The following is a 27,775-nucleotide window of genomic DNA, read 5'->3' as shown; positions in this document are numbered from 1 at the left end:
CTGAGCGGCGCAGATTACTGTTCGATTTGAGAAAGGCGCTCCTCCCTCACCGCTTTTGCCGGGTCCACTTTATCGAACTCCCTCAATGGTGCAGAGTCATGAAAGTGTTTGTAAACAATTCATGCAGAAGGTGAGAAATGTAAGATATTATGTGATCAAATTGCTATATAGAACTCATTATATGACACGTAACATACTGTCTTGCCATGTCAGTTGAGCTATATTCAAAAGAGCGTGGCAGACAAACTCTAGTTCGAGTCCAAGATGTTGATGCTAGCTTGGTCGTGCTAACGTTAGCTAACTAACAACCCCAGACGAGAAAGAAGTCGATTATGTGGGGATTTAATTTGATAGCTATCGACATACCCTGGTAAGCTTGTCATACTAGATACATACTTGCTATCCAACTAAATTATCCTTGTTGGGCTAGGAGTATTGTCAAACCATTAAAAGCTATCAGATTTCGCCGGATCCTTTCAGTTAACGGTATGGACAGGATTATTAAGCGTGCAGACACCCAGTTTGAGCAAACAATGACGTGATGCTAGTTAGCTGATATTGCCACCCATTCTTTATAGATATGAGCCCGACGCTTGGAAGTCAGGGTGGTGTAACTAACATGCAGCTACCAACAGTAATACGGTCTACCTCTTCCTAGGAGTGACAACAATATTGCTAGTACTGGTGCTGATGTCTTAACGTGTGGTGTTCAAATATGAAGTTCAGTTTCAATCTTATGTTCCTTTTCATTGACAGGTACAGCAAACTGAAGTTGGAATTATTGCCACATATCTCCATAGAAACCATATAATTCTCCCTGTATGTAAAGGATGTTTAAGATGACATTGTCCTGATTTTAAGTTGCAGGATGACAAGACCGATACTACCAATGCTAAATTATTTGAAGATAAATATTTAGTTCTCCAACATCCTTTTTCTCCATACAACATATTTGTTGAATACTGAATTCAACAAGCACCACAATTATCAGACCAACATGCCTTGGCCATTTTCTGAGTCTATAAAGAAGCGGGCATGCAGATACCTTTTGCATCGGTATTTGGGCAATTTCCTACAAGAGAAGCTGAGTTTAGATCAGCTTAGCTTAGACCTCTATCAAGGCACTGGATCACTGGCACACGTGCCTTTGGACAAGTGGGTAAGTTCAACCTTTGTTGTGTAAACAAATAATAGCAATGGCATAATTGGATTTGTATTGACATAAATGCTGAAAGTGTACCTTTGCCTGAGCGCTATTTCTTCCCCCTCAGTCTTTGAATGAGATCTTGGAGTCAGTGGATGCCCCCTTTGAGGTAATAGAGGGCTTCATCCAGACCATCTCTCTGACCGTACCATGGGCTTCCCTGCTGCAGGAGAACTGTGCCCTCGAGGTCAAGGGACTGGAGATGGTGTTCAGACCCAGGCCACGCATGGGTAAGAGGACACCTCCATCTCTGTTTGTCTCTTCAGCATCATTGCACTATGGCTGCCTGCTACTAGTGCACACACAGCTAACTAGCTAATGATTCTACATCGATTACAGATTTAATAAATCATGTTGACCATGACTGTTTCTCCCTGTGTGCCCCTAGCATCAGGTATGGAACCCATGTACTGGTCCAGCTTCATGACGAGCAGCATGCAGCTTGCCAAAGAGTGTCTGAGCCAGAGACTAACGGATGACTTGGGGGAGAGCTTTCAGCCACTAGAGGGATTGGAGAAGTTTGCAGAGACCATAGAGACAGGTGCAGTACATAATTACCATACAATAAGTCAACACTTGATTGGGCCTTCTTCCTGAGGATCAGTAGGGTTGATTTATGATTTTTACTTTCATTTCTGTAGTTCTGAGAAGAGTCAAGGTGACTTTTTTGGACACGGTTCTCAGAATAGAACATGTTCCAGAAAATTCCAAAACAGGAATCGCTCTTGAGATGCGAATCAACAAGTAAGTTAGGTTATAACAACTACTTGCACATTCAAGTAGTGTCCAATAACTTTTACTTAGGTATTCCTGATTTGATTGAGCAATTTATAGAGCTTTACACTCTTTACATGAGCTCTTAAATCCTTATCTGTTTTGTGTTTTTCAGGATTGTTTACTGTGATGAGACGGGTGAGGAGAGCTCCAGTGTGAATGTGCACCAGCCCACCACGTTTGCACATAAAAACCTGCAACTGGAGGGAGTCACCGTATTCTGGGACGAGTTCTCAGAGGCAGCCAGAGCTGGCTTCAAGTCCTCACCCATCCCAGCAGTGAGTCTACATCAAAATAATCTCCTGTGTAGTTTTAAGCACAGATAACTGATACTCACTCACTCTTCCCTTTTCTGCACCCCCTCAGGAGACAGAGGCCAAGCTATCCCCCAGCTGGAACCCCAGAATAATCTGTGAGCCACACCCCCAGTTCACAGAGCCTGTTTCCTCTGCAACGCCCTTTGAACCCATGCAGATTGGTCACCTTAGTGGCAGAATCGATCTGTCGCTTGTCCTGAAACAAAACCAAACCATGCCTGGAGCAAAGGTTGGTACAGCGTTATCACATGATTGAAATGGCACAGCAGCTGTGAAACTTGGACACACTGAAATGCACAGAATGTCTATTGTCTTGGTCTTTGAAAGGGTATTTTTGTTTTTCAGTTGGATGTTGATGGACAGATTAGTACAATGATCATGCTGCTATCTCCAAGGCAAGTTCACCTACTCCTGGACATGTTTGGAGTTTTTTCAGGCTCAGGTGGGTTTAATGATTGCAATTTAATGATGATATCTTAAAAGGAGCTGCCTCAGAGGTTGGTGAGTGAAATACTATAAGCCTCTGCTTTTGTGTCTGAAGGTGGGCCGGAGTGGGGGAAGGACAAGAGGAACCGGCCCATGCAGCAGGAGGATGAGCATCGGCTCCACATGGAGCTAAACCGCTGCCTGAAGAAGGACTCAATGATGGCCGGAGAAGATCCTGACCTTTTCGAGAGCCAGACCACCAGAACTGTGTCCAGCCGAGGTTCAGATGAATTGTTACCTCCACCCACTATGTTTAATAACCTGATGACTTGTATTGAGCTTTTTGTTAGTTATTGTAGGCTTCTATCTGAATATCATGAACAATTGTTTGATCTAGTTTCTTTGTTGTTGGAGCAGAGGATGTGTTCTTCTCCATGGCTGACATGGACATGTCTCACAGCCTGTCGTCCCTCCCCCCACTGGGGGAACCGCCCACTGTGGACCTGGACCTGTCACTCAACAGTAACTACTCCCCCTCCCCAGGAGAGTCACCCTCTGGCAATGCCACGGTACGTCTCACTAGACTTAGTAAAAGCATCTTAACCTGACCTAATGACATGGTTATTGTAACATAGTGTCATTTTTGTTCCTTTGTCCTCTAAGAACCTTTGGGACGATTACCTGGATGTGCCCAGACAGAGGGAGAAGCAGACCCAGGAAAGCCCTTTCCTGATGCGGGACTCACCACTCCAACACAAGCTGCTGAGACAGACCTGTAAGAACCAGGATACACTGTCACTACCGTTTAGAATAAACTGAGCAGAGTGTTTACAAGTCAGTAATTCACTAATTTTGTCCTGTGTTTCTCAGCCCACCCAAGCAAAGCCCATGGTGATGAGTCCAGGCCGGAGCTGGTCTTCAGGCTTACTCTGGGGAGCCTGGCTGTGTGTGTTCTCCACATCGACCCCCTGCCCCCGCCAGACGCTGCCCCCAGCCCCCTGGCCCCCATGGCTGCTGACTTCTTCAGGGTTGCCTGCTCCGACCAGCTCCCCCCAGCAGGGTTCATCCAGTTACGCACAGTGTTTGACGATGCCTGCCCCCATGACCACCTCAGGTGATCTTATTGACATTGTCTGCTAATATTTTTCACTCCCCTGCCACATTTGTAACCTGACTGACTCAATCCCATGTCATATGTGTCCTCTATCTCTCCAGGTTTGTGGCTCAGGGGATGAAGGTGACATATGAGCATTGTCAGGGCTCTAGCCTGCACAGCTTCAGCACAGACGTGTCCCTGGGCCAAATGGAGCTGCTGGAGTGTCTCTTCCCCTCTGAGGCCCAAAGCGGTGTGTCCCTGAGAGGGGTCCAGTACACAGAGGTAAAGGCCTCCCCACCAACAACATCCACAGAGTCCCAGTAATCAGATTACAACACATGGGCATAACAGATATCATAACAGCATGACAGATGTTCAAATCTATTTTTGGATCTAGGCATACATGGCATGTGCTTGTAGAGATGTTGATGTTCTCTCTGTCTGTCCCACCTCAGCTCCTGACATTTGATACCCCTGTCACCACTGAGGCACCATCTGCCACCTGCCTCCACCTGCTCTACAAACTGTCTGAACGCAGAGGGCCGCAGGTAAGAGCAATTTTAGTGAGATTAAAAGGTGCAGTGAATGCACCGTAATTCGTTTCCCAGTTCCGCTACCCAACTTGCGATAGCCTCAAGTAACTCAGACTTAATTCTGCATCAATTATGCATTAATGTCAAAGGGAGATTTGTGTAGATCTCAAGTTAGGATTTGGCCCACAATGTACAGTACTTAGCAAATCCTGTACAGTGCCTGATACAGTACCCCCTTACATGCTTTCCTCCAGGGTGGACAGGTGCGTCTGAGCACCATGCCCAGGAAGGCTGACTTCCAGGTGGAGCTGGGGGCAGTCCGCTCTGAACTGGACATCAGCATCGTGGACCGCCTCAACTCTCTGCTACAGCCACAGAAACTGGTCACCACAGAGATGATGGCCTCTCACATGTACACATCCTATAATAAACACATCAGCTTGGTGAGGACCGTATTAATACCATCTTTACAGTCATAGCAGCGATTTTACCATGTGTACAATTTTGTACAACAATTTACCATGTGTTTAAGGAAGCTGCCTATTATTGCAATAACTATGAAAAAGTAAATCACCTCAAATGTTTCTGTCCACCCCATAGCACAAGGCCTTTACAGAGGTCTTCCTTGATGACAGCCGTACTCCAGCCAACACCCACGTGTCGATAAGAGTCAACGCTCCTGTGTTGAGCCTGGTGGTGCGCTTCCCCATCCCAGACCTGCGCTCGGACCAGGAGAGGGGCCCCTGGTTTAAGAAGTCCCTGCAGAAGGAGGTTCTGTACCTGGAGCTGGAGGACCTGGAGGTCAAGACAGAGTTCACTGGCGGAAGCTCCCCAGAGCAGACCAAGATGGAGCTCACCTTCAGGGAGCTAGTTGGTATGTATGTCACCCAGCTGCTAACGGACAGCGTAGCCTCAAAACCAGAACCACTTTTGATACATATCATTTATGTATTCATTTTTCATCCATTCGCACAGGAAAGTTCCAGGAAGAGGACCGGCCTGCAGCCAGGTTCCTCAGGGTCTCCCACACCATGGATGGAGACATGACTACCTCTGACAGTGGGAAGTTTGACTGGCCCAGGTACTGTACACCTGTCCATGTAGTACTGTACTGCTTCATGTCATACCTATACCTTGTCCCTTAGATGTTACTAACCCTCCCCTGCCCCTCCAGAGTGGTGCTGAAAGTCAACCCCACCGCTGTCCACTCCATCCTGGAGCGTGTGACTGCTGAGGAGGACGAGGGGGCTGAAGGCCACTCCCCAGAGGAGGAAGAGGAGGAGGGGGGAGGTTCCCACTCACTGAAGGATGTCTGTGATTTTGGGAAGCCTGAACCCTCCCCCTTCTCCTCACGCCGGGTCATGTATGAGAATGAGGAGGTAGGAACACATCATTATTGAAATACTAATTTGAACATAACTAGGACTGATTGATCAACGTTTAGTTAGGACTGGAAATTAAGGCAACTTGAATGATTGACATTTCTTCCCCTCTCCTTTAGATGGTCATTCCTGGTGATGTGGCTGAAATGACCGAGTTCCAGGAGAAAACCATGAGCAATTCCCGCTTTATCCTAGAGTTGTGCTTGCCAAATGTGCAATTATCATTACCCAACAAGGCCTTTTATGAGAAACTGCATAACAGGTACTGTGCACAAAAAACTGGGGAAACTAATCAAATGTTCTAGGAATGCGAAAACGATAGTATCACAATCAATCACTATAACTACTACAGCTTCTACCACAACTATTCCTTTGACTATTTACTATTAATTATTATTATGATCATTTTACTATGTCTCTAATCAATTTTACAATGTCTCTTCTTGCAGGATAAACAATGACCTGCTGTTATGGGAGCCCAACGCTCCCTCGCCGGTGGAGACAGTGGAGAACATGCCATATGGAGTAGGGCTCTCTGTAGCAAGCCAGCTGATCAACGCTGCACACTACACCAAGGACAGCTTCAGCACGTTCCGCTCCACTGGCACTGAGGGTGAGACCTCTCCCCACGTAGTTACATAGTTCAACCAACATCTGCTACATCTCAACCTCATTCATGGTTTTCATACGCTGCTGTAAGTCTGTAGTGCACTCTGTTCGTGTGCATTAATATGAGATGTACGAATTTACCAGGTAAAAAAGTACTGAAATGTAATGGTAAAATTTTTATTCCGTCATATCAAATGAACTTGCCTACTCCTATGGCTGTGGTGTCCTGTGCTTGTAGAGGAGGACAGTGGCTCGGAGGAGGAGACCATGTACTACTACTCCCCTGCCTCTGAGCAGTGCTTCAGATCTCGCAGGAAGAAGAAGCCCAAGGCCCAGAGCAAGACCTCCCAGAGCCTGTTCTCTGTCATTCTCACTGTCAACCACGGCCTGGTGGCCCTGCAGACCAGCGCTAAGGTAACCCTGAGTTACAGTCACAATTATCTGTCATTTCTCAATTACATTGCATTTAAACAGCTGGGTATTTGCTGAGACTTTGGCTGACTGGTCCCCCAAATTTGTTTTTCTTTCCAGCAGGAGGATAAGACTATTTTGAATAACCGACATGGAGAGTTCTGGTTGGAGGTGAAGAATGGGGTCCTGTTCAGTGTTACACAGTACGAAGGCTACAAAGACCAGCACTACATCTGCTTCCACACCAGTAACATCTGTCTCTATCACCAAGGTAAGACTGGAGACATTAAGCCTGGTCACAAATTTGAGGTGGAGCTTCATAGATCCCCCTCTCTAAATGAGTAAATATGACATTGTTCATGGTGATGCCACTGTGTCTGTTACATTGTATGGGTTTATATCTCTACCTAGGTCTGGTGGAGGGAGACACCCCAGTGTCCGACATCAAGCTGCCCTGCAGGACGCGTCCTCATTGGCTGGAGCCGGCCATCTACCCCTCTGAGACTGATAGGGCGTCCCCTTCGGAGGGCATCGGCCTGGAGGCCCACAGCATGCTGTCTGTCGCCGTCAAGATCTCCTCCCAAAACATGGAGCGCAATGTCAAGGTAGGCACAACCCATTTACGTTTCTATTAGTGGTGTGCATGAACTTGTGCCAGGATTTCAAACACTAGTCTGTTGCTTGAGAAAGAAAAGCCATGTAATTTTGGACAGACGGGGAGATATGTGCTCACTGTTAGTATGTGTTTCCTCTGCAGGAGTTCCTGGTTGCAGTAGGAGTGAGAGGGACCACACTCCAGCACCGAGTGGTTCCCCCCAAACTGGGCTGGTATGACCAGGTAAACTCAACACCTGTCCATCCAAGGTGTTTGTGTACAGTTTGAAGCATCCCTTGGATCCGATTAACCATACTCCTGTCTGATCAGTGTTTCTTTGTTGTGTGTAACAGATTGTGGACTTCCTGAATGTGTCTGATGAGCCTGTGTTGGGTTACACCCCCCCTGCCTCAGTCACCACCATTCATCTCCACCTGTGGAGCTGCTCACTGGACTACAGGTGCTGTTGACTAGACCAGTGTTTCCCAACTCCCTTCCTCGAGTATCCCCAAAGCACACATTTTTGTTGTTGCCCCGGCCAAACATACCTCATTCAACTCATTTAGGGCTTGATGATTAGTTGGGAAGTTGAATCAGGTGTGCTTGTCCAGGGCTACAATAAAAACGTGTACTGTTGGGGGTACTGGAGGACTGGAGTTGGGTAACACTGGACTAGATTACAGTGTAGATACGTCATGTTTATAACCTAACTCAGCTGTGTATCTGAATGATCAGCGTTTGTATTTTAACATGGTGTATATCCTCTCTGCAGACCCCTGTACCTGCCACTCAGGTCTCTGTTGGTAGTGGAGACATTCAGCATCTCCAGCAGTGTCTCCTTAGACCACTCATCCTCCACACTCAGGTACAGTTGCAGCACTGGAAATGTCATTGACAGAAAATCAGAAATGACATGTCATTGGACGTTTCTGTATTTCAGTATGTATTTTGTGATGGTTCTAGGATAATTTTGGATGAAGCAGCTTTGTTCCTCTCTGACAAGAGCAATGCCGTCTCTGTAAATCTAATGCGAGGTGAGACAAACTCTGGTAAAATGTATATGTTATTCAAAGATGCTTTAACATGCAGTCTGTTTAAACAGATTTGATTGGCCAGTAACCCATGTACTTTATCTCCCAGACTATGTGCAGGTGGTAGACATGGGAACATTAGAGCTGAGGATCACTGCTGTCAAACCTGGAGTGGACGGAGAATTGGTAAGAGCTGACAACCTCTGTTGATCTATGAGAAACATCTTTCCAACAACAAGTCTTCTCACTGTGTCTTTTCACAGACTGAGCCCAGATTTGAGCTGCGCTGCTCCAGTGATGTCATCCACATCAGAACGTGTTCAGACTCCTGTGCTGCTCTGATGAACCTCATCCAGTATGTGGCCAGCTATGGAGACTTAGTGCCCCCCCCTGGGCCGGAGGCCAAAAGCACCTGTTCCAAGAATAGAGCCAAGGTCAGCATTTATACTCCTCAGATTTCTGTATGATTTATCATAGCCATTACGCTATATTTTTCTGTAATATTCTATGTACACGCTGCTATTTCCTTGTTTTGCCTTCTTGCCAGGTTGCCCTCGCAAAATAGGTTTTTAACATAAATGGGTCTTACCTGGTTAAATAAAGGTTAAATAAAATAAAAATATCAAACTGTTGCATTTAGAGTGAGGAGCAGTGACTGGGCAGTGGAGAATTTGTTGTATCTGTAAGTTGTGAGGCACATTTATGACACAACATAGCCATTACAATTACAGTATATCAAACTCTTGCCTTGAGAGAGTAGACCAGTCTGGACGGTGTAGAATTTATACTGGTGTAAATATTGTATTGAGGCTATGGTCTTGTCCTTGTATGTTTGGCCAGTCGGAGGCTCCAAGCCGGCCCCCTTCCCAGGCTCCTCCGCTCCCCGAGGCTGAGCAGCAGATGCTGCAGGACCTGATGAGTGAGGCCATGGAGGAGACAGACAGCCAGCACGGCCTGGCCTTGCAACACAACGGTGAGACTACATATAACTAAAACGACTTGACATTTACTACATGCATAGTAGTTATCTGAGTGATTTGATGTTGTCCTTACTCTCCCCTACAGGAATCCATGAGGAGCAGAATCAAGACCTCGACCAGCCTCGCTCTGACCTCTTCCTTTTCCCAGACGAGAGCGGAAATCTGCCACAGGAGCTGAGTCCCACTTACCCTACCCTCCACTCACCCCTCATCACCCCTGCTCCTAGCCTGGTCCTAGAGACTGACGACTTCTGTATTCTAGAGACCCCGGGCTCCAGAGTAGACGTAAGAGCATGCATCTCATACAGTTACTTACTCAGCATGTTGAATAACTTGTACGTGTTTAGTCTCAGTCCATTGCATTGGTGTGATGGGTGTGTTTGTCTCAGGATCGGGACGAGGAGCCTGTGGTGAATAAGTTGATCCCAGACTCCATTGAGATCAAAGACGACCACTTTGGCCAGCCCCTGGACAGCAGCGACTCCAGCAGGGGAGCCCTGAACTTCCCTGTCCCCGAGGTGCGCTACCTCATCAGGGAGATCTCTGTCATCTGGCACCTCTACGGGGGGAAGGACTTTGGGAGTGCGACATTCACCTGCTCTCCAGCTAGAAGTTGGGGGTGAGTGTGTGTGTGTGTGTGCGCTTTGGACTGTTCAACTGTTCTTTATTACAACAACAATACTGGGAGATGTGATTGAACTGAGGCTGTGTCAAATGTCAGGATGGATAGAGAAAGAAACGGATGTAGAGTAATGGTCAAAAGGTGCAATAGATGATCAAGTGTCCTCTGTTAATGTTTTGATGATGTTGAAGGTGTACCCCACACAGCTCCCCCTCCCAGACCCCAGTCAGACAGGGCAGGGGTGGAGGACGGGCCGGAGGAGGGCGGGGCAGGAACCCTGACATCCTGATGGAGATCCAGCTCAGCAAGGTAAGAGGACATGACACAACCGCCCCTCTCCTGTAACAATACAACATGTTGCCTAGGAGTCTGAAGCTAAAGTTTAGGACCTCTTGCTCTTTTCCCAGGTGCGGTTCCAACATGAGGTGTACCCCCAGGCCTCAGTGGCCTCTTGTTCGGTGGCGGACCAGCCTGTGTCCCGGCAGGTGTTCATTGTCCAGGACCTGGAGATCAGAGACAGACTGGCCACCTCCCAGATGAACAAGTTCTTGTACCTCTACTCCAGCAAGGAGATGCCCCGCACGGCCCACTCCAACATGGTGAGGGACACTGTGCATCTAGAGTAGTGTCCATGTGATTGTGGTCACATCAAAGACATGGTAGTGGTTAAGCCATGTTGATGCTGAATATGTTTTTGTTTTCTTGCAGCTGACAGTTCGGGCTCTGCACATGTGTCCAGAGACCGGTCAAGCACCCCAGGAATGCTCTCTGCGAGTCTCACTCATGCCCCTTCGCCTCAACATCGATCAGGTGAGCCAGAGAAAAACTTGCTTGTTTTATCCAGCTAATCATACATCCTTCTGAGGTTTGCAAAAGATTTCAAGCCTTGGAAATGGGAGGCTTTCACATACTTTCATTTAACACGTTTTCAGTTATACTATTGATCCCTTTGAAATGACACAGGCTTTTTATTTTCATGTAGGATGCATTATTTTTCTTGAAAGACTTCTTTGCTAGCCTTGCTGCTGAAGTTGAGATGTTCTCTCCACCTGATCAAGAAGGTAAAATATCCTTGGCTAGTATTGTATGAGCAATAAAGCCTACTGAATAGCATTTATTCACAGCTTATTTAATGATTTGTCGCTGAGCAAAATGTTGACCCTCAATGATGCATTTGTTGGTCTGCAGCACTGTGTGTTTCAATGAAGAAGCCGTCTGCCCCAGATGTCTCGTGCAGCTTCACTAAGAATGGAAGTGGGAGCCAGGACCCTGCCCCTATCATCTCTGTGCCTGCCCACAGCCGCTCCAGCCTCAGCCTCAACGGCCTCACCCTGCCCAGTAACAGCGACTCTGGGGAAGCTGAGGCTGCTACTGTATTTTCCTTCAATGACCAGCCCATCTTCTTCAGGTAGGTGTCCTTACTATGTGTATAGGTGGACAAGTACACTATATATACAAAGGTATGTGGATACCCCTTCAAATGAGTGGATTCTGCGATTTCAGCCACATCCGTTGCTGACAGGTGTATAAAATCGAGCACACAGCCATGCAATCTCCACAGACAAACATTGGCAGTAGAATGGCCTTACTGAAGAGCTCAGTGACTTTCAACGTGGCACCACCGTCATAGGATGCCACCTTAACAACAAGTCAGTTAGTCAAATTTCTGCCCAGCTAGAGCTGCCTCGGTCAACTGTAAGTGCTGTTATTGTGAAGTGGAAACATCTAGGAGCAACAACTGCTCAGCCGCGAAGTGGTAGGCCACACAAGCTCACAGAACGGGACCGCCGAGTGCTGTAGTGCGTATAAATTGTCTGTCCTCGGTTTCAACACTCACTACCGAGTTCCAAACAGCCTCTGGAAGCAACGTCAGCACAAGAACTGTTCGTCGGGAGCTTCATGAAATGGGTTTCCATGGCCAAGCAGCCACACACGAGCCTAAGATCACCATGCGCAATACCAAGCGTCGGCTGGAGTGGTGTAAAGCTCGCCGCCATTGGACTCTGGAGCAGTGGAAACGCGTTCTCTGGAGTGATGAATCACGCTTAACCATCTGGCAGTCCGATGGACGAATCTGGGTTTGGCGGATGCCAGGAGAACGCTACCTGCCCCAATGCATAGTGCAAACTGTAAAGTTTGGTGGAGGAGGAATAATGGTCTGAGGCTGTTTTTCATGGTTCGGGCGTGGCCCTTTAGTTCCAGTGAAGGGAAATCTTAACGCTACAGAACACAATGACATTCTAGACTATTCTGTGCTTCCAAATTTGTGGCAACAGTTTGGAGAAAGCCCTTTCCTGTTTCAGCATGACAATGCCCCCGTGCACAAAGCAAGGTCCATAAAGAAATGGTTTGTCGAGATTGGTGTGGAAGAACTTGCCTGGCCTGCACAGAGCCCTGACCTCAACCCCATCAAACACCTTTGGAATTAATTGGAACGCCGACTGTGAACCAGGCCTAATCGCCCAACATCAGTGACCGACCTCACTAATACTCTTGTGGCTGAATGGAAGCAAGTCCCCGCAGCGATGTTCCAACATCTAGTGGAAAGCCTTCCCAGAAGAGTGGAGGCTATAGCAGCAAAGAGGGGACCAGCTCCATATTAATGCCCATGATTTTGGAATAAGACGAGCAGGTGTCCATATACTTTTGGTTATGTAGTGTACCTGATGTCATTTGGGTTAAGCCAAAACTTATCTTCAACTTACCATGTGTTCTACTACACACATCATTGTGTTTATGGATTTTGTTAGCAAATTATGAAATATTTGTTTGATTTCCCTCAGAGAGTTTCGGTTTACCTCTGAAGTTCCCATTCGTCTGGATTACCATGGGAAACATGTTTCAATGGAGCAGGTATGTTTTAGCAATATCTTACAGACACTGCATACTAACACTCAGTTTTGTGTTCAGTGATTCCAGTGTTGACAGGCTTGACAAATGGTGTTGTTCGGCCAACATATTGTGCAATATGTTGGTTCACAAGCTCTGATGGACCGTATTCAAATGGATAAGCACATTCCATATAAGTAGAACATTTCTTACCCTCACAGTAGCACATTTTGCTCATGTTTCCTGCGCTGCTCCTCTGTTTCAGGGAACGTTTGCTGGTATTGTGATTGGGTTGACACAGCTGAATTGCTCCGAGCTGAAACTAAGGCGATTATGCTACAGACAAGGGTAGGTTTAATCAGTACAGTCCCCTCCTATTAGTATGATTCGTTATGATTGGACCTACCAACACTTAATTGGGTCATTTGTTATGTTAAATGATGACACACAAGCTATTTATGTATAGTATGAATAATACAGTATGCAGTAACCATGAGGACATTCTTGATTTTCTTCCAGACTGTTGGGTGTGGATAAGCTCTTTTCCTATGCAATAAATGAGTGGCTGAATGACATCAAGAAGAACCAGCTGCCAGGACTGTTGGGTGGAGTGGGACCTATCCACTCCCTGGTACAGTTGGGTAAGTAGGACATGTATAAGTTGATAAACTGGTGTTGAGGCACTAATGTCTTTACCTATTTATCAGACAGCATGTTGCATGTGGTTTAATTTGGAAGGGCTTCCTTGAATGATTAACTGGATCTTTGTAAGAAGATTCTGTCTAAGCCTCTCAGCACCACACAAGATACAGTGACAAAGATCATGCTTTTGGCCGATTGCGCCACACTGGAAATTAGTCTGTAAGCTTTTGGATCAACATAAAGATACTATTGTTATACTTACACTGAATAAAAATATATATGCAACATGTAAAGTGTTGATCCCATGTTTCATGAGGTGAAATAGAAGATCCCAGAAATGTTCCATACGAACTAAAAGTTTATTTCTCTCAAATTTGGTGCACAAATTTGTTTACATACCTGTTAGTGAGCATTTCTCCTTTGCCAAGATAATCCATTCACCTGACAGGTGTGTCATATCAAGAAGCTGATTAAACAGCATGATCATTACACAGGTGCACCTTGTGTTGGGGACAATAAAGGGCCACTCTTAAATGTGCAGTTTTGTCACAACACAATGCCACAGATGACTCAAGTTTGAGGGAGCGTGCATTTGGCATGCTGACTGCAGGAATGTCCATCAGAGCTGTTGCCAGAGAATTGAATGTTCATATCTTTACCTTAAGCCACCTCCAACGTCGTTTTAGAGACGTCAAGCCGGCCTCACAACCGCAGACCACGTGTATGGCGTTGTGTGGGTGAGCGGTTTGCTGATGTCAACATTGTGAACAGAGTGCCCCATGGGGGCAGTGGGGTTATGGTATGGGCAGGCATTTGTTACGGACAATGAACACAATTGCATTTTATAGATTTTTGTCGTGCCATTTATCCGCCGCCATCACCTCATGTTTCATTATGATAATGCATTGCCCCATGTCGCAAGGATCTGTACACAATTCCTGTAAGCTGAAAATGTCCCAGTTCTTCCATGGCCTGCATACTCACCAGACATGTCACCCATTGAGCATGTTTGGGATGCTCTGGATAGACGTGTACGACAGCGTTTTCTAGTTCCCACCAATATCCAACAACTTCACACAGCCATTGAAGAGGAGTGGAACAACATTCCACAGGCCACAATCAACAGCCTGATCAACTCTATGTGAAGGAGATATGTCGCGCTGCATGAGGCAAATGGTGGTCACACCAGATACTGACTGGTTTTCTGATCCACGCCCCTACCCTATCTGTGACCAACGGATGCATATCTGTATTACCAGTCATGTGAAATCCATAGATTAGGGACTAATGAATTCATTTCAATTGACTGATTTCCGTATATGAACTGTGACTCTTGAACTGTAAAATGTTTTTAAATGTTGCGTTTATGTATTTTAGGGTATTTTATTGTGTAGATGTATTAATAAACTAAACTAAAATCAGAAATCCTGATCTAATCAGCCTTTTTTGTAAATAATAACAAAATGTTCCTCCTGTGTTCATGTTCAGTCCAGGGATTTAGGGATCTGGTGTGGCTCCCGATAGAGCAGTACCGGAAGGATGGTCGGGTTGTACGTGGATTGCAGCGGGGTACTGCCTCCTTTGGAACCTCCACAGCTATGGCTGCTCTAGAGCTTACCAACCGCATGGTGCGGACTATCCAGGTAAAAAAAACACCCCAGTCCAGATAGAAATATTCAAATGTAGGTTGTAACTGTCTTGCATCTGAACTTCTGTGTTACCAGTGTGTCGGGCTCCATAATATAACGCAACACTATTTGTTTTATTTGTGCTCTTCAGGCAGCAGCAGAGACTGCCTATGACATGGTATCTCCAGGATCCGATGAGAGGGAAACGAAGAGAATAAAACGCTTCTCTCATTACCGATTTGCTCATCAGCCAGTTGATCTAAGAGAAGGAGTAGCCAATGCTTACAGTGTTGTAAAAGAGGTAAATTCCAAGATGCTAGCAATTTGCATCTCATCTGCTTGTAGTGCTGCTTAACGTGTAACACACTACAAGATTGAATACAGGATGAAGTTACCTATTAGGACTATTATAAATCATGTTCAATGTGTGTGTCCCCACAGGGAATCACGGACACTGCTCTGACCATCTATGACACGGCCACGCGGGAGCACGAGCAGCGTGGGATGACCGGGGCAGTGGGTGGGGTCCTTAGACAGCTCCCCCCAGCTGTGGTCAAGCCTCTCATCATGGCCACCGAGGCCACCTCCAACGTACTGGGGGGCATGAGGAACCAGATTCACCCAGACGCACGCCAGGAGGAATCCCAGAAATGGCGGCAAGGGGAGGAGTGATGGCCGACTGCTGTCCAATGACTGAACAGATGATTGTGCGAAATCCGAGGGCAGTATATTTTGTTTCGAAGAAGACACTCTCTCTCAGCTGTTGCAAGGCCCATTGAGTCTTACAAGCTGGAAGGAAGCTCTGCAGATTTAACTTTCTGATGCAAAAAATCTAATCAAATTTGCTTCGTAGACAACCGGCGTAGTAGACTAACAGTGAAATGCTTACTTACGGGTACTTTTCCAACAATGCAGAGTTAAAGATAAGATAAAAAATCTAATAGAAATAGTGACATGAGGAATAAATACACAGTGAATAACAAATAAAAATAAAGAGTAATATAGGGAGTAGAAAATAACATGGCTGAGGGGAAAAAAGTATTTGATCCCCTGCTGATTTTGTACGTTTGACCACTGACAATGAAATGATCAGTCTATAATTTTAATGGTAGGTTTATTTGAATAGTGAGAGACAGAATAACAAAAATAAAATCCAGAAAAACGCATATCAAAAATGTTATAAATTGATTTGCATTTTAATGAGGGAAATAAGTATTTGACCCCTCTGCAAAACATGACTTAGTACTTGGTGGCAAAACCCTTGTTGGCAATCACAGAGGTCAGACGTTTCTTGTAGTTGGCCACCAGGTTTGCACACATCTCAGAAGGGATTTTGTCCCACTCCTCCTTGCAGATTTTCTCCAAGTCATTAAGGTTTCGAGGCTGACGTTTGGCAACTCGAACCTTCAGCTCCCTCCACAGATTTTCTATGGGATTAAGGTCTGGAGACTGGCTAGGCCACTCCAGGACCTTAATGTGCTTCTTCTTGAGCCACTCCTTTGTTGCCTTGGCTGTGTGTTTTGGGTCATTGTCATGCTGGAATACCCATCCACGATCCATTTTCAATGCCCTGGCTGAGGAAAAGAGGTTCTCACCCAAGATTTGACAGTACATGGCCCCGTCCATCGTCCCTTTGATGCGGTGAAGTTGTCCTGTCCCCTTAGCAGAAAAACACCCCCAAAGCATAATGTTTCCACCTCCATGTTTGACGGTGGGGATGGTGTTCTTGGGGTCATAGGCAGCATTCCTCCTCCTCCAAACACGGCGAGTTGAGTTGATGCCAAAGAGCTCCATTTTGGTCTCATCTGACCACAACACTTTCACCCAGTTCTCCTCTGAATCATTCAGATGTTAATTGGCAAACTTCAGACGGGCATGTATATGTGCTTTCTTGAGCAGGGGGACCTTGCGGGCGCTGCAAGATTTCAGTCCTTCACGGCGTAGTGTGTTACCAATTGTTTTCTTGGTGACTATGGTCCCAACTGCCTTGAGATCATTGACAAGATCCTCCTGTCTAGTTCTGGGCTGATTCCTCACCGTTCTCATGATCATTGCAACTCCACGAGGTGAGATCTTGCATGGAGCCCCAGGCCGAGGGAGATTGACAGTTATTTTGTGTTTCTTCCATTTGCGAATAATCACACCAACTGTTGTCACCTTCTCACCAAGCTGCTTGGCGATGGTCTCCATTCCAGTCTTGTGTAGGTCTTCAATCTTGTCCCTGACATCCTTGGAGAGCTCTTTGGTCTTGGCCATGGTGGAGAGTTTGGAATCTGATTGATTGATTGCTTCTTTGGACAGGTGTCTTTTATACAGGTAACAAGCTGAGATTAGGAGCACTCCCTTTAAGAGTGTGCTCCTAATCTCAGCTCGTTACCTGTATAAAAGACACCTGGGAGCCAGAAATCTTTCTGATTGAGAGGGGGTCAAATACTTATTTCCCTCATTAAAATGCAAATCAATTTATAACATTTTTGACATGCGTTTTTCTTGATTTTTGTTGTTGTTATTCTGTCTCTCACTGTTCAAATAAACCTACCATTAAAATGATAGACTGATCATTTCTTTGTCAGTGGGCAAACGTACAAAATCAGCAGGGGATCAAATACTTTTTTCCCTCACTGTATACAGGATGGAGTATATAGCCAAAATGTAATGGCGCTGAAAAGTCAGAGCTGGTGTAAATTAAACACAATTCATCTCGTAGACTTGTGGCAGTTTGAACTAGTGTGAATCAGCTTGTATTACCTTCCTAGCACATTTTCCCCTGCAGTGCCTTCATGGTAATATACTGTTGTACTACCATTATGTTAGATAGAGGGACTCGTAGGAGCACTTAATGTAGAGTCAGAGGTCACTGTCATATGTCCCTCCCTACTGTAGATCATAATTGACTACCTTTGCTTTAAGGATAGGACTGGATAGTTTTAAATGTTGAGAATCTTTCCATAACGGTAATAGTAATGTACCATATCCTAAAAAGGGACAGAGATAAGGACTGGTGTCAGGAAGCTCAGCATTTCATTGAATCATTTTTTTTAACAATCGTGATTACAGCATGTCTGTAGTTTGTCATATTCAACATTATCTTATCCTACCTGGTGTCAAATAACACTACTATCTCGACCAGAGATGCCGTAAGCTATTGAAGTGTATGTCCCGTAACATTTTGTAAAGTTTAGCATATGTGGATATGTATGTGTGAGCTTTATAACGTTATATGTAACATTTCTTGCAGAGAGCATCCTAAAAGAGTCTCAGCATTGTGGAATGTGTTGCGGTTAAAATATATAGGTCATCTGCACTTTTAATTACAAGTGATGTGAAGGTCACTTGTTACCAGTACAATGGGGGTGTTAGACTTTTTCCTGATTATGGCTGTTCAGTGACTTTTTGAAATACATTATAAGAGAATTGCAGGCTGCAGTAGTACGGTATAATTGCCTGTGTAGCAAGTTCTTTAATGTGCGAAGTAGGCTGCTTCTCAATTTTACATTTTTCAAATGTCCGTGTGAAACTTCATTTCACAAATTTTACTTTACATTTTCCTAAATCGGCTTGTGCTGTCTGGTCTTTATAATATCATGACCATGTTTGCAATATTGGTCTAGTTTGTAGGCCTATGTGCTTATTTTGGAGATAGTTGATGTGATAATGCAGCCTTTAAATTTGCTCTGCACACCTGAGTTGTTTTGGACAATGGTTCAATACAAAAATATTTAACTGTTTGTAATGGGAATTGTAATTTATGTGATAATAGAGAATATTGTTTCTTGTACATAAATGTACAGTTGATCTTCACAATTTGTATTTAAAGCATGAACTATTCTTAAAAGGGAAATAAACTAAAGTCCACTGAAATATCTTGCCTCTTGAGAAAGAAAACCAAAGATTTTTATAACTACACTCATTGTTCTGTGGCCAAACGTTATTTCCTTTTATAATAATGTTCATCAGTGGAGCCTAAAAAATAGGACACCCTCCCCAGGTTGGTTACTATAGGAACAGCGTGAAGGCTACAAGTGCGGCGCCAGTTGGTAAGTTTGTTGTACTACAGTCGTGGTCAAAAGTTTTGAGAATGACACAAGTATTGGTCTTCACAAAGTTTTCTGCTTCAGTGTTTTTAGATATTTTTGTCAGATGTTACTATGGTATACTGAAGTATAATTACAAGCATTCCATAAGTGTCAAAGGCTTTTATTGACAATTACATTAAGTTTATGCAAAGAGTCAATATTTGCAGTGTTGACCCTTCTTTTTCAAGACCTCTGCATTCTGTCCTGGCAGGCTGTCAATTAACTTCTGGGCCACATCCTGACTGATGGCAACCCATTCTTGCATAATCAATGCTTGGAGTTTGTCAGAATTTGTGGGTTTTTGTTTGTCCACCTGCCTCTTGGATTGAGCACAAGTTCTCAATGGGATTAAGGTCTGGGGAGTTTCCTGGCCATGGACACAAAATGTCGATGTTTTGTTCCCCGAGCCACTTAGTTATCACTTTTCCTTATGGCAAGGTGCTCTATCATGCTGGAAAAGGCATTGTTCGTCACCAAACTGTTCTTGGATGGTTGGGAGAAGTTGCTCTCTGAGGATGTGTTGGTACCATTCTTTATTCATGGCTGTGTTCTTAGGCGAAATTGTGAGTGAGCCCACTCCCTTGGCTGAGAAGCAACCCCACACATGAATGGTCTCAGGATGCTTTACTGTTGGCATGACACAGGACTGATGGTAGCGCTCACCTTGTCTTCTCCGGACAAGCTTTTTTCCGGATGCCCCAAACAATCGAAAAGGGGATTCATCAGAGAAAATGACTTTACCCCAGTCCTCAGCAGTCCAATCCCTGTACCTTTTGCAGAGTATCAGTCTGTCCCTGATGTTTTTCCTGGAGAGAAGTGGCTTCCTCGCTGCCCTTCTTGACACCAGGCCATCCTCCAAAAGTCTTCGCCTCACTGTGCGTGCAGATGCACTCACACCTGCCTGCTGTCATTCCTGAGCAAGCTCTGCACTGGTGGTGCCCCGATCCCGCAGCTGAATCAACTTTAGGAGACGGTCCTGGCGCTTGCTGGATTTTCTTGGGCACCCTGAAGCCTTCTTCACAACAATTGAACCTCTCTCCTTGAAGTTCTTGATGATCTGATAAATGGTTGATTTAGGTGCAATCTTACTTGCAGCGATATCCTTGCCTGTGAAGCCCTTTTTGTGCAAAGCAATGATGACGGCACGTGTTTCCTTGCAGGTAACCATGGTTAACAGAGGAAGAACAATGATTTCAAGAACCACCCTCCTTTTAAAGCTTCCAGTCTGCTATTCTAACTCAATCAGCAGGACAGAGTGATCTCCAGCCTTGTCCTTGTCAACACTCTCACCTGTGTTAATGGGAGAATCACTGACATGATGTCAGCTGGTCCTTTTGTGGCAGGGCTGAAATGCAGTGGAAATGTTTGTCTTTTTCACACTGGAAGCAAACAAAGAGTAAGCTAAAATAGTTATGGTATAGTCCTGAATTAGTCAGTCAGCAGAGAGTTAAAGTGACCAGACAAAACCTGGTTTTATGGACACAATCGATTTAGTTTTTTCCTGTACAGTGCTATATTTGTACCATATAGTGTCCAGGGGCCCACGCAAACGTTTTGTTCAAACTCATCTGTTTTGTATGCTATGGACTCTAGTGAGTAGATAATTTTGGTAGATACATAATTTTGTCTGTTCCAATATGAAACAACTATTGAATTTACGTTTAATCCTGGTGAATCCCGGTTTCAACTGTACCGGGCAGATGGCAGGGTATGGCGTTGTGTGGGCGAGCGGTGTGCTGATGTCAATATTGTGAACAGAGTGCCCCATGGTGGCGGTGGGGTTATGGTATGGGCAGGCATAAGCTACGGACAACGACGGCAATTTGAAAGCACAGAGATACCGTGACGAGATCCTGAGGCCCATTGTCGTGCAATTCATCCGCCGCCATCGTGTTTCAGCATGATAATGCACGGGCCCATGTTGCAACGATCTGTACACAATTCCTGGAAGCAGAACATTTCCCAGTTCTTCCATGGACTGCATACTCACCAGACATGTCACCCATTGAGCATGTTTGGGATGCTCTGGACCAACAGTGTGTTCCAGTTCCCGCCAATATTCAGCAATTTCGCACAATCATTGAAGAGGAGTAGGACAACATTCCACAGGCCACAATCAACAGCCTGATCAACCCTATGCGAAGGAGATGTGTCATGCTGCATGAGGCAGATGGTGGTCACACCAGATACTGACTGGTTTTCTGTTCCACGCCCCTACTTTTTTTAAAGGTATCTGTGACCAACAGCATACATGCATCTGTATTCCCAGTCATGTGAAATCCATAGATTAGGGCATAAGGAATGTATTTCAATTGACTGATTTATTATATGAACTATAACTCAGTAAAATCTTTGAAATGTTTGCATGTTGCGTTTATATTTTTGTTCTTTGTAAGTTGATGGGCCACTCTATAAGGGCCGCCAAATGAGCAGCGACGCTCCTCTGGGTGTAAACTGTGGATTTGCGAACTTGAAGGGCTCTTGAGTACAATGGACCCCCCCTTTTTACAGCGACACAACGTACAGATAATTTTGTATGGAGCAATAAATTATAGTACACACAAAAAACATTGTTGACCATTTAGGCTTTACAAATTACATATCTTATAGAAATGCGTTTAATTATTCGTTGTGTGATAACTATAGTATAAAATATATCGATAATTGTGCACATTTTACATACTTTTTTGCCCTACTGTAATTATTAATTTACAAAATATACAGGATGGGACTTTTATTCTAAAGGATTCCAAAAATCCATGACCCGGAAGTACTTATCTATTATTGCTTGATTTACAGCGGTAATTGAAGCTACTAAGCAGGAATCCAACAAATCATTATTGCATGATTATCTCTGGTAGTTTGTATTTATTTATAACTTGTTGACTAGTTACAACATGATGATGTCGAAATGCATAACGATTCCAAAGAATGTCAGATGATCCTACGTTTACGACTAGCTCAGCTGGCTAGGTACCTATAGCTAGCTAGCGCACAGCTCAGAATGGCCAGTGGGTGCAGTCATTGCGCAGCGGGGACAGCAGCTTGCTAGTAGCAGATACAATGTATCTTGAGTTGTTACATTTTAGCATCTAGCTGCTGCAATGAAATTGGTTTGAAATCTGTTGCAATTATGTGACCAAGAAGCTATCTAGGAATGTTGCTTTGTAACCAAGCGCGAACCAGTCGGACTTTGAAGTTAGCTATCTAAATGAAATCAGTTTAGTGGTCGCGTACACAGATTTGCAGATGCAGCGAAATGTTTCTAGCTCCAACAATGAAGCAATATCTAGCAATAAAATATCAATACACACATAACACCCCCACAAAAATAAGAACAGCTTTTCTGTTTGTTTTTACGTTGGTGAAAATTAATTCTGGTGTCTTTTCGTTTTCTTTGATGATACAGGATCTGAATGCCTTCCAGACAGATTGACAGTGTCTTCTAATATGATGGTAAACTGCACTTTATGGTGCGTTCAAGACAACTCGGAACTCGGAAAAATACGAAGTCAAATAATGACTGCAGTGATGATCTGGTCGGAGCTCTAGAAAGAGGTTCGAATTCCGAGTTGGATGACCGTTCAAAACTATTTTTCCCAGCTCGTTTTTTTCTGAGTTTCCAGTTGTCTTGACTACACTGGAGTCAGCGATTTCCGAGTTCCAAGTTGTTTTGAACGCGGCATTAGTGCTGAAGTATGTCTGTGTGCGTGTGTGTGTAAGAGAAAGGGGAGGGATAGAGAGGGGGTTGGGGACTTCATACAGTACGCTATTTAGAGCGAGACTGAAAGGTGTTTATGCATTCATTTTAGAGCTGGATAAATTAGAGGCTACTTCAGAGCATCAATCCAGATTGACAGTGTTGTTGGTTTGCTCTTTCCCTGGGATAACGTCGGAGACCAATCTGCTAGACGGGTAACTCACTTGTTCCTGCTTCCTACTTTGATATTTTGCTTTATAGCTACTGTACTTAATTCCTGCAATATGCTATAACTAAATACAATTTAAATACATCCTAAAAATGTTGGATAGTTGTAATGCATTGCCTGTTTCATGTATGCCTTACATTGCACAATTGTATTGTATGTTGAATTGTGTTTAAAAGTCAGAATGGTCATACTGTCTGTGTACAGGCTCCAGAGCAGAGGCCTCTCTAACTCCAACCACCCCATAAGTAACCCTGATATGGATGGAACCAATGACACAGATGGGTCCAACCAACCAGCTGAGGTAAACATAATGTCCACATAAAAAAGTACATACACAAAAATGTATGCACGCATGACTGTAAGTCGCTTTGGATAAAAGCGTCTGCTAAATGGCATATTATATTAAATACATGGCAATGAAATGAAAATACTGCAAGCACCTATATGCTTGTTTCACGCTCGCATGTGTGTTTTCAGGTTAATCAGGAGTCTCCTGCCGGGCAGCAGGCCATGGGGGGAGATGTTGAGGAGAACAACAGCAGTGGGAATAGCCAGAACCCTGGAGAGAGAAAAGGTGAGACACTTTAGTCTAGTGTTTAACACCCACTGCCACTAAAGAGAACTCATAGCTTTCAACCATGTTCTGGAGTCTGATGTCTGTATGGCAACTTAATAAAATAATGAGCATGCTGAAAAATATATATTTGACAAAGGATCTCGAATTGAGTAACAATATCACACATTTTTCAACACACTCTGCTCATGTTTGGTTCCCATGTTGTCCTCACATATAGTCTATGGTTGTGCTCTAGCCCAAATGCCACCGCTGAAGCCTCCCTCCACGTGGACGTCCATGGCGATGAAGGAGCTCAAGTCCAAGCTGCGACTGGAGAAGGACAGTGTGGTGACAGTGAACCGAGGAAACATTATGACAGTGCATATGCCCACTGTTCCTGAGGGAAAGCGGGTGTGCTGGGAGTTTGCCACAGATAGCTATGACATAGGCTTTGGAATCTACTTTGACTGGAACCCTGTCACCAACCGGGCCATCACGGTCCACATCAGCGAATCCAGTGATGACGAAGAGGAGGAAGATCAGCTAGAAGGTCAGTAGGCACCTCCTCTTGTTTTGAAATTTGTTTAGTTCCAAACTAATTTAATAATTCATAATCTCAATTTTATTTGAAAATATTTGAGTATCTTTAATAATAACTTCTCATTCATTTAGTTGAGGTTGTAATTGTCTTGAAGACCATTTGTGTTGTCTCCTGCAGGACTTGTCAACACAGGGGATGTTGAGAAGGGGTCTAAATCATTGGCTAACTCCAACCTAGGGGAAATATTACCTGTGTATCGTCAGGACAGTCACATGGCAGTGCAAGGTGGTAGTCACGAGTATCCAGGAGAAGGCACTTACCTTCTGAAGTTTGATAACTCCTACTCATTATGGAGAAATAAGACTCTGTACTACAGAGTGTATTACAGTGCCTGAGGAGCTGTAACCGTCAACTATTGCATATGAATGTATGACTTCCAAGAATTATATCTGTTTTTGATTCCATAGAATATGTTATGGTTAATTATAGGTGCATATATTTTTCATCATAATCAGCTGGTGTTGCTCGCTCTTAGGCTACACGTAAAATCTGAGAGGACCAGAGAATTATGAAGTGGGACATTTTGCTCATATGTTTTAGTGTTTATAGAGCAAGATTTGACGAAGCCTTGTGTTTGTGCCATGTTCTGTTTAAAAGTTATGTGCAGTGAGTTAAGGCAAATTGCCCATATTTTAAACATATTTTATATATAGTATATATTAATCAAACACAACATTTCTGTGGCGGCAGCAATCAAGGAACACTGATAAAAAGATGATTGCTAGGTGGAAAGCTTAATCAGGAGAGGTGCGCCAAAGAACTGTAAATATTATTTTGTTTTATTTTTTGCTACACATTATTTGCTATCATATAACGTTAATGTGTACTTCATGTATGTCGCTTTTTTGCCTTAAATATTTTTTGTATGATAATCCAACTGCAGTTAAACCAATATTCCGCACAACAATTCAATTGTTTTTCTGCATACTGTGATTAGAATGAGTGATGATTGTCAATGAAAGTATATTGAATGTTGCTCCGAGTCCAATGCTAAAGCAAATTGTCACAGCCTGTCTTTTATGACACAAATAAAAGCCATCCCCTATCACAAAAAGCTTGTATTATGTTACATTGGTTCAATATTTACATTGCCAAGTCCCTGTTTAGTTTGCTGGTTGTCAGGCGTTGGGTAGATCTTTGTGGACAATAGCATAAGACTATTGTAGATACTAACAGATTGAATATATTTCTATACTGAATAAAAATATAAACACAACATGCAACAATTTCAAAGATTTTACTGACTTACAGTTCATAGCAGGAAATCAGTCAATTGAAATACATCTAATTTATGGATTTCACATGACTGGGCAGGGGCGCAGTCATGGGTGGACCTGGGAGGGCATAGGCCCACCCACTTGGGAGCCAGGTCCACCCACTGGGGAGCCAGGCCCAGCCAATCAGAATGAGTTGTTCCCTACAAAAGGGCTTTATTACTGACATAAATAGTCCTTAGCATAACATTTTTGAGAAATAAGCTTTTTGTGCGTATGGAAAATGTCTGGGATCTTTTATTTCAGCTCATGAATCATGGCACCAACACTTTATATGTTGCGTTTATATTTTTGTTCAGTGTAAATGTATGATTTGGATCGTCCCTTTAAAGTACAATTTTATGCACAGATCTCTGTAAAGGAAGATTATTTTGAGTGTGTGTCTTTTCTGTGTTGTAGCTCTGTATGCACCTAATCATGTTCTAAATTTGATTATAGCCGCCCATACGTGGTTCCAAAATGTTTTGGTACCTCATCCATCTGTGTTGTGCATGTTTCCATGTATCATATGAATTGTGCTGCTAAAATATAAGGAACTGAAAATAAGTTTCCAATGTTTGCTGTGCTTTGTACTGTATGCAGTTCTGTTTCTTATAAGCTTTCCTTAAAAAAAAAAATCACAATTAAGAAGAAAAATTCTCATTTGCATTATGGTGTTTTACATTTTCTACAGCTCATTTGCTTTATGTTCCCATGAAGTAGTAAGGTATAGAGAGCTTGGTCTCGGCCAATGATTATCTTTCAAGATCAATCAACGATTTTTGGGTCATATATATATATATATATATATTAATTACACTAATGGCTGGCTATGTGAAAGCATTGGTGTGTTAACCTGAGTGCTACATAACCCTCAACTGAAAGCATATATTGAGTAATTTTGGAGTATAGGGGTCGAGAGCTTCAAGTTAATTAGTGTCCACATCACTAACAAACTATCATGGTCCAAACACACCAAGACAGTCGTGAAGAGGGCAAGACAACGCCTATTCCCCCTCAGGAGACTGAAAAGATTTGCCATGGGTCCTCAGATCCTCAAAAAGTTATACAGCTGCACCATCGAGAGCATCCTGACTGGTTGCGTCACCGCTTGGTATGGCAACTGCTCGGCATCCAACCACAAGGCGCTACAGATGGTAGTGCGTATGGCCCAGTACATCACCGGGGCCAAGCTTCCTGCCACCCAGGACCTCTATACTAAGCGTTGCCTGAGGAAGGCCCTAAAAATTGTCAAAGACTCCAGCCACCCTAGTCATAGACTTTCTTTGCTACCGCACGGCAAGCGGTACCGGAGCATCTAGGTCCAAAAGGCTCCTTAACAGCTTCTACCCCCAAGCCATAAGACTGCTAAACAGTTAATCAAATGGCTACCCAGACTATTTGCATTGACCCCCTTTTTTACGCTGCTGCTACTCCCTGTTTTATCTATGCTTAGTCACTTTACCCATACCTACATGTACATTGTACCTCAATTAACTCCACTAACCTGTACCCCCACACATTGACTCTGTATCGGTACCCCGTGTATACAGTGGGGGAAAAAAGTATTTAGTCAGCCACCAATTGTGCAAGTTCTCCCACTTAAAAAGATGAGAGAGGCCTGTAATTTTCTGGAGAAAAAAATTCTCAATTTGTCTGTCATAGTTGACGTGTACCTATGATGAAAATTACAGGCCTCTCTCATCTTTTTAAGTGGGAGAACTTGCACAATTGGTGGCTGACTAAATACTTTTTTCCACCCACTGTATAGCCTCGTTATTGTTATTTTATTGTGTTACTTTTTTTCTTACTTTAGTTTCTTACTTTTTTAATAAAATATTTTCTAACTTTTTTAAATGTTTTGTATTGTTGGTTAAGGGTTTGTAAGGAAGCATTTCATGGTAAGGTCTACTACACCTGTTGTATTCGGCCTTACATCTGTTGTATTCGGCGCATGTGACAAATACAATTGGATTTGATTTTGATTTGATATCCTGCAACTGCTGAAATGACTGAATCACTTGGATAACCTGAATTGTTTAACTTATTCTGAAGATTGAGACCATGACATAAATGCAATAGGATTTGATCGTTAGAGCTGACCTATCTCACACATACAGATGAAGGCTTATGCTATTATGGGAGTTTGTCCCATGACTCTCCATTAAGAACAATCATAAGGGAGTTGATGTAAGTATTACAGAGCTGATGAAACATCCATCAACAGTTTTATTTTGAGCTATTCCCAAAAGTAATCAGATGAGGGTAGAACGAGGTCACG

The 27,775-nt window shown here is 43.9% G+C and overlaps 2 protein-coding genes across 8 annotated transcripts; both read left to right on the top strand.

Moving 5' to 3' along the window:
- The first annotated feature begins 66 nt into the window (after positions 1-66).
- LOC121544897 (autophagy-related protein 2 homolog B-like) lies at positions 67-16,014 on the top strand. Of its 2 annotated transcripts, none has more exons than XM_041855126.1 (43): positions 67-130; positions 757-1,159; positions 1,272-1,434; positions 1,593-1,745; positions 1,846-1,948; positions 2,094-2,256; positions 2,345-2,524; positions 2,641-2,737; positions 2,837-3,001; positions 3,139-3,290; positions 3,385-3,496; positions 3,592-3,835; positions 3,937-4,099; positions 4,273-4,365; positions 4,605-4,793; positions 4,951-5,224; positions 5,326-5,431; positions 5,525-5,729; positions 5,852-5,994; positions 6,182-6,345; positions 6,580-6,755; positions 6,873-7,023; positions 7,164-7,357; positions 7,510-7,590; positions 7,701-7,807; positions 8,120-8,212; positions 8,311-8,381; positions 8,488-8,564; positions 8,642-8,812; positions 9,219-9,351; positions 9,444-9,643; positions 9,748-9,977; positions 10,172-10,289; positions 10,388-10,579; positions 10,689-10,790; positions 10,963-11,041; positions 11,169-11,388; positions 12,764-12,833; positions 13,075-13,157; positions 13,329-13,450; positions 14,940-15,094; positions 15,231-15,380; positions 15,521-16,014. In XM_041855126.1, exons 2-43 carry the CDS (start codon positions 998-1,000, stop codon positions 15,749-15,751), a joined length of 6,237 nt encoding a protein of 2,078 aa, XP_041711060.1. In that variant the 5' UTR covers positions 67-130; positions 757-997; the 3' UTR covers positions 15,752-16,014. The 2 variants fall into 2 exon arrangements, with proteins under 2 accessions (XP_041711060.1, XP_041711061.1); XM_041855127.1 differs by having other exon boundaries at positions 68-139.
- A 5,521-nt stretch (positions 16,015-21,535) lies between these two features.
- tmed8 (transmembrane p24 trafficking protein 8) lies at positions 21,536-25,506 on the top strand. Of its 6 annotated transcripts, none has more exons than XM_041855124.2 (7): positions 21,536-21,956; positions 22,565-22,611; positions 22,968-23,070; positions 23,289-23,385; positions 23,562-23,658; positions 23,897-24,190; positions 24,359-25,506. In XM_041855124.2, the coding sequence occupies exons 4-7, from the start codon at positions 23,341-23,343 to the stop codon at positions 24,574-24,576; spliced, it is 654 nt and encodes a 217-aa protein (XP_041711058.1). In that variant the 5' UTR covers positions 21,536-21,956; positions 22,565-22,611; positions 22,968-23,070; positions 23,289-23,340; the 3' UTR covers positions 24,577-25,506. The 6 variants fall into 6 exon arrangements, with proteins under 6 accessions (XP_041711058.1, XP_041711056.1, XP_041711057.1 ...); XM_041855122.2 differs by having other exon boundaries at positions 21,536-22,012; XM_041855123.2 differs by having other exon boundaries at positions 21,536-22,015.
- Positions 25,507-27,775: the final 2,269 nt, after the last annotated feature.

Source organism: Coregonus clupeaformis, chromosome 29 (genome assembly GCF_020615455.1).
Source record: "Coregonus clupeaformis isolate EN_2021a chromosome 29, ASM2061545v1, whole genome shotgun sequence".
NCBI classification, from domain to species: domain Eukaryota; kingdom Metazoa; phylum Chordata; class Actinopteri; order Salmoniformes; family Salmonidae; genus Coregonus; species Coregonus clupeaformis.
The sequence above is the reverse complement of the archived record's forward strand: the minus strand, read 5'-3'. Positions and strand labels throughout refer to the sequence as shown.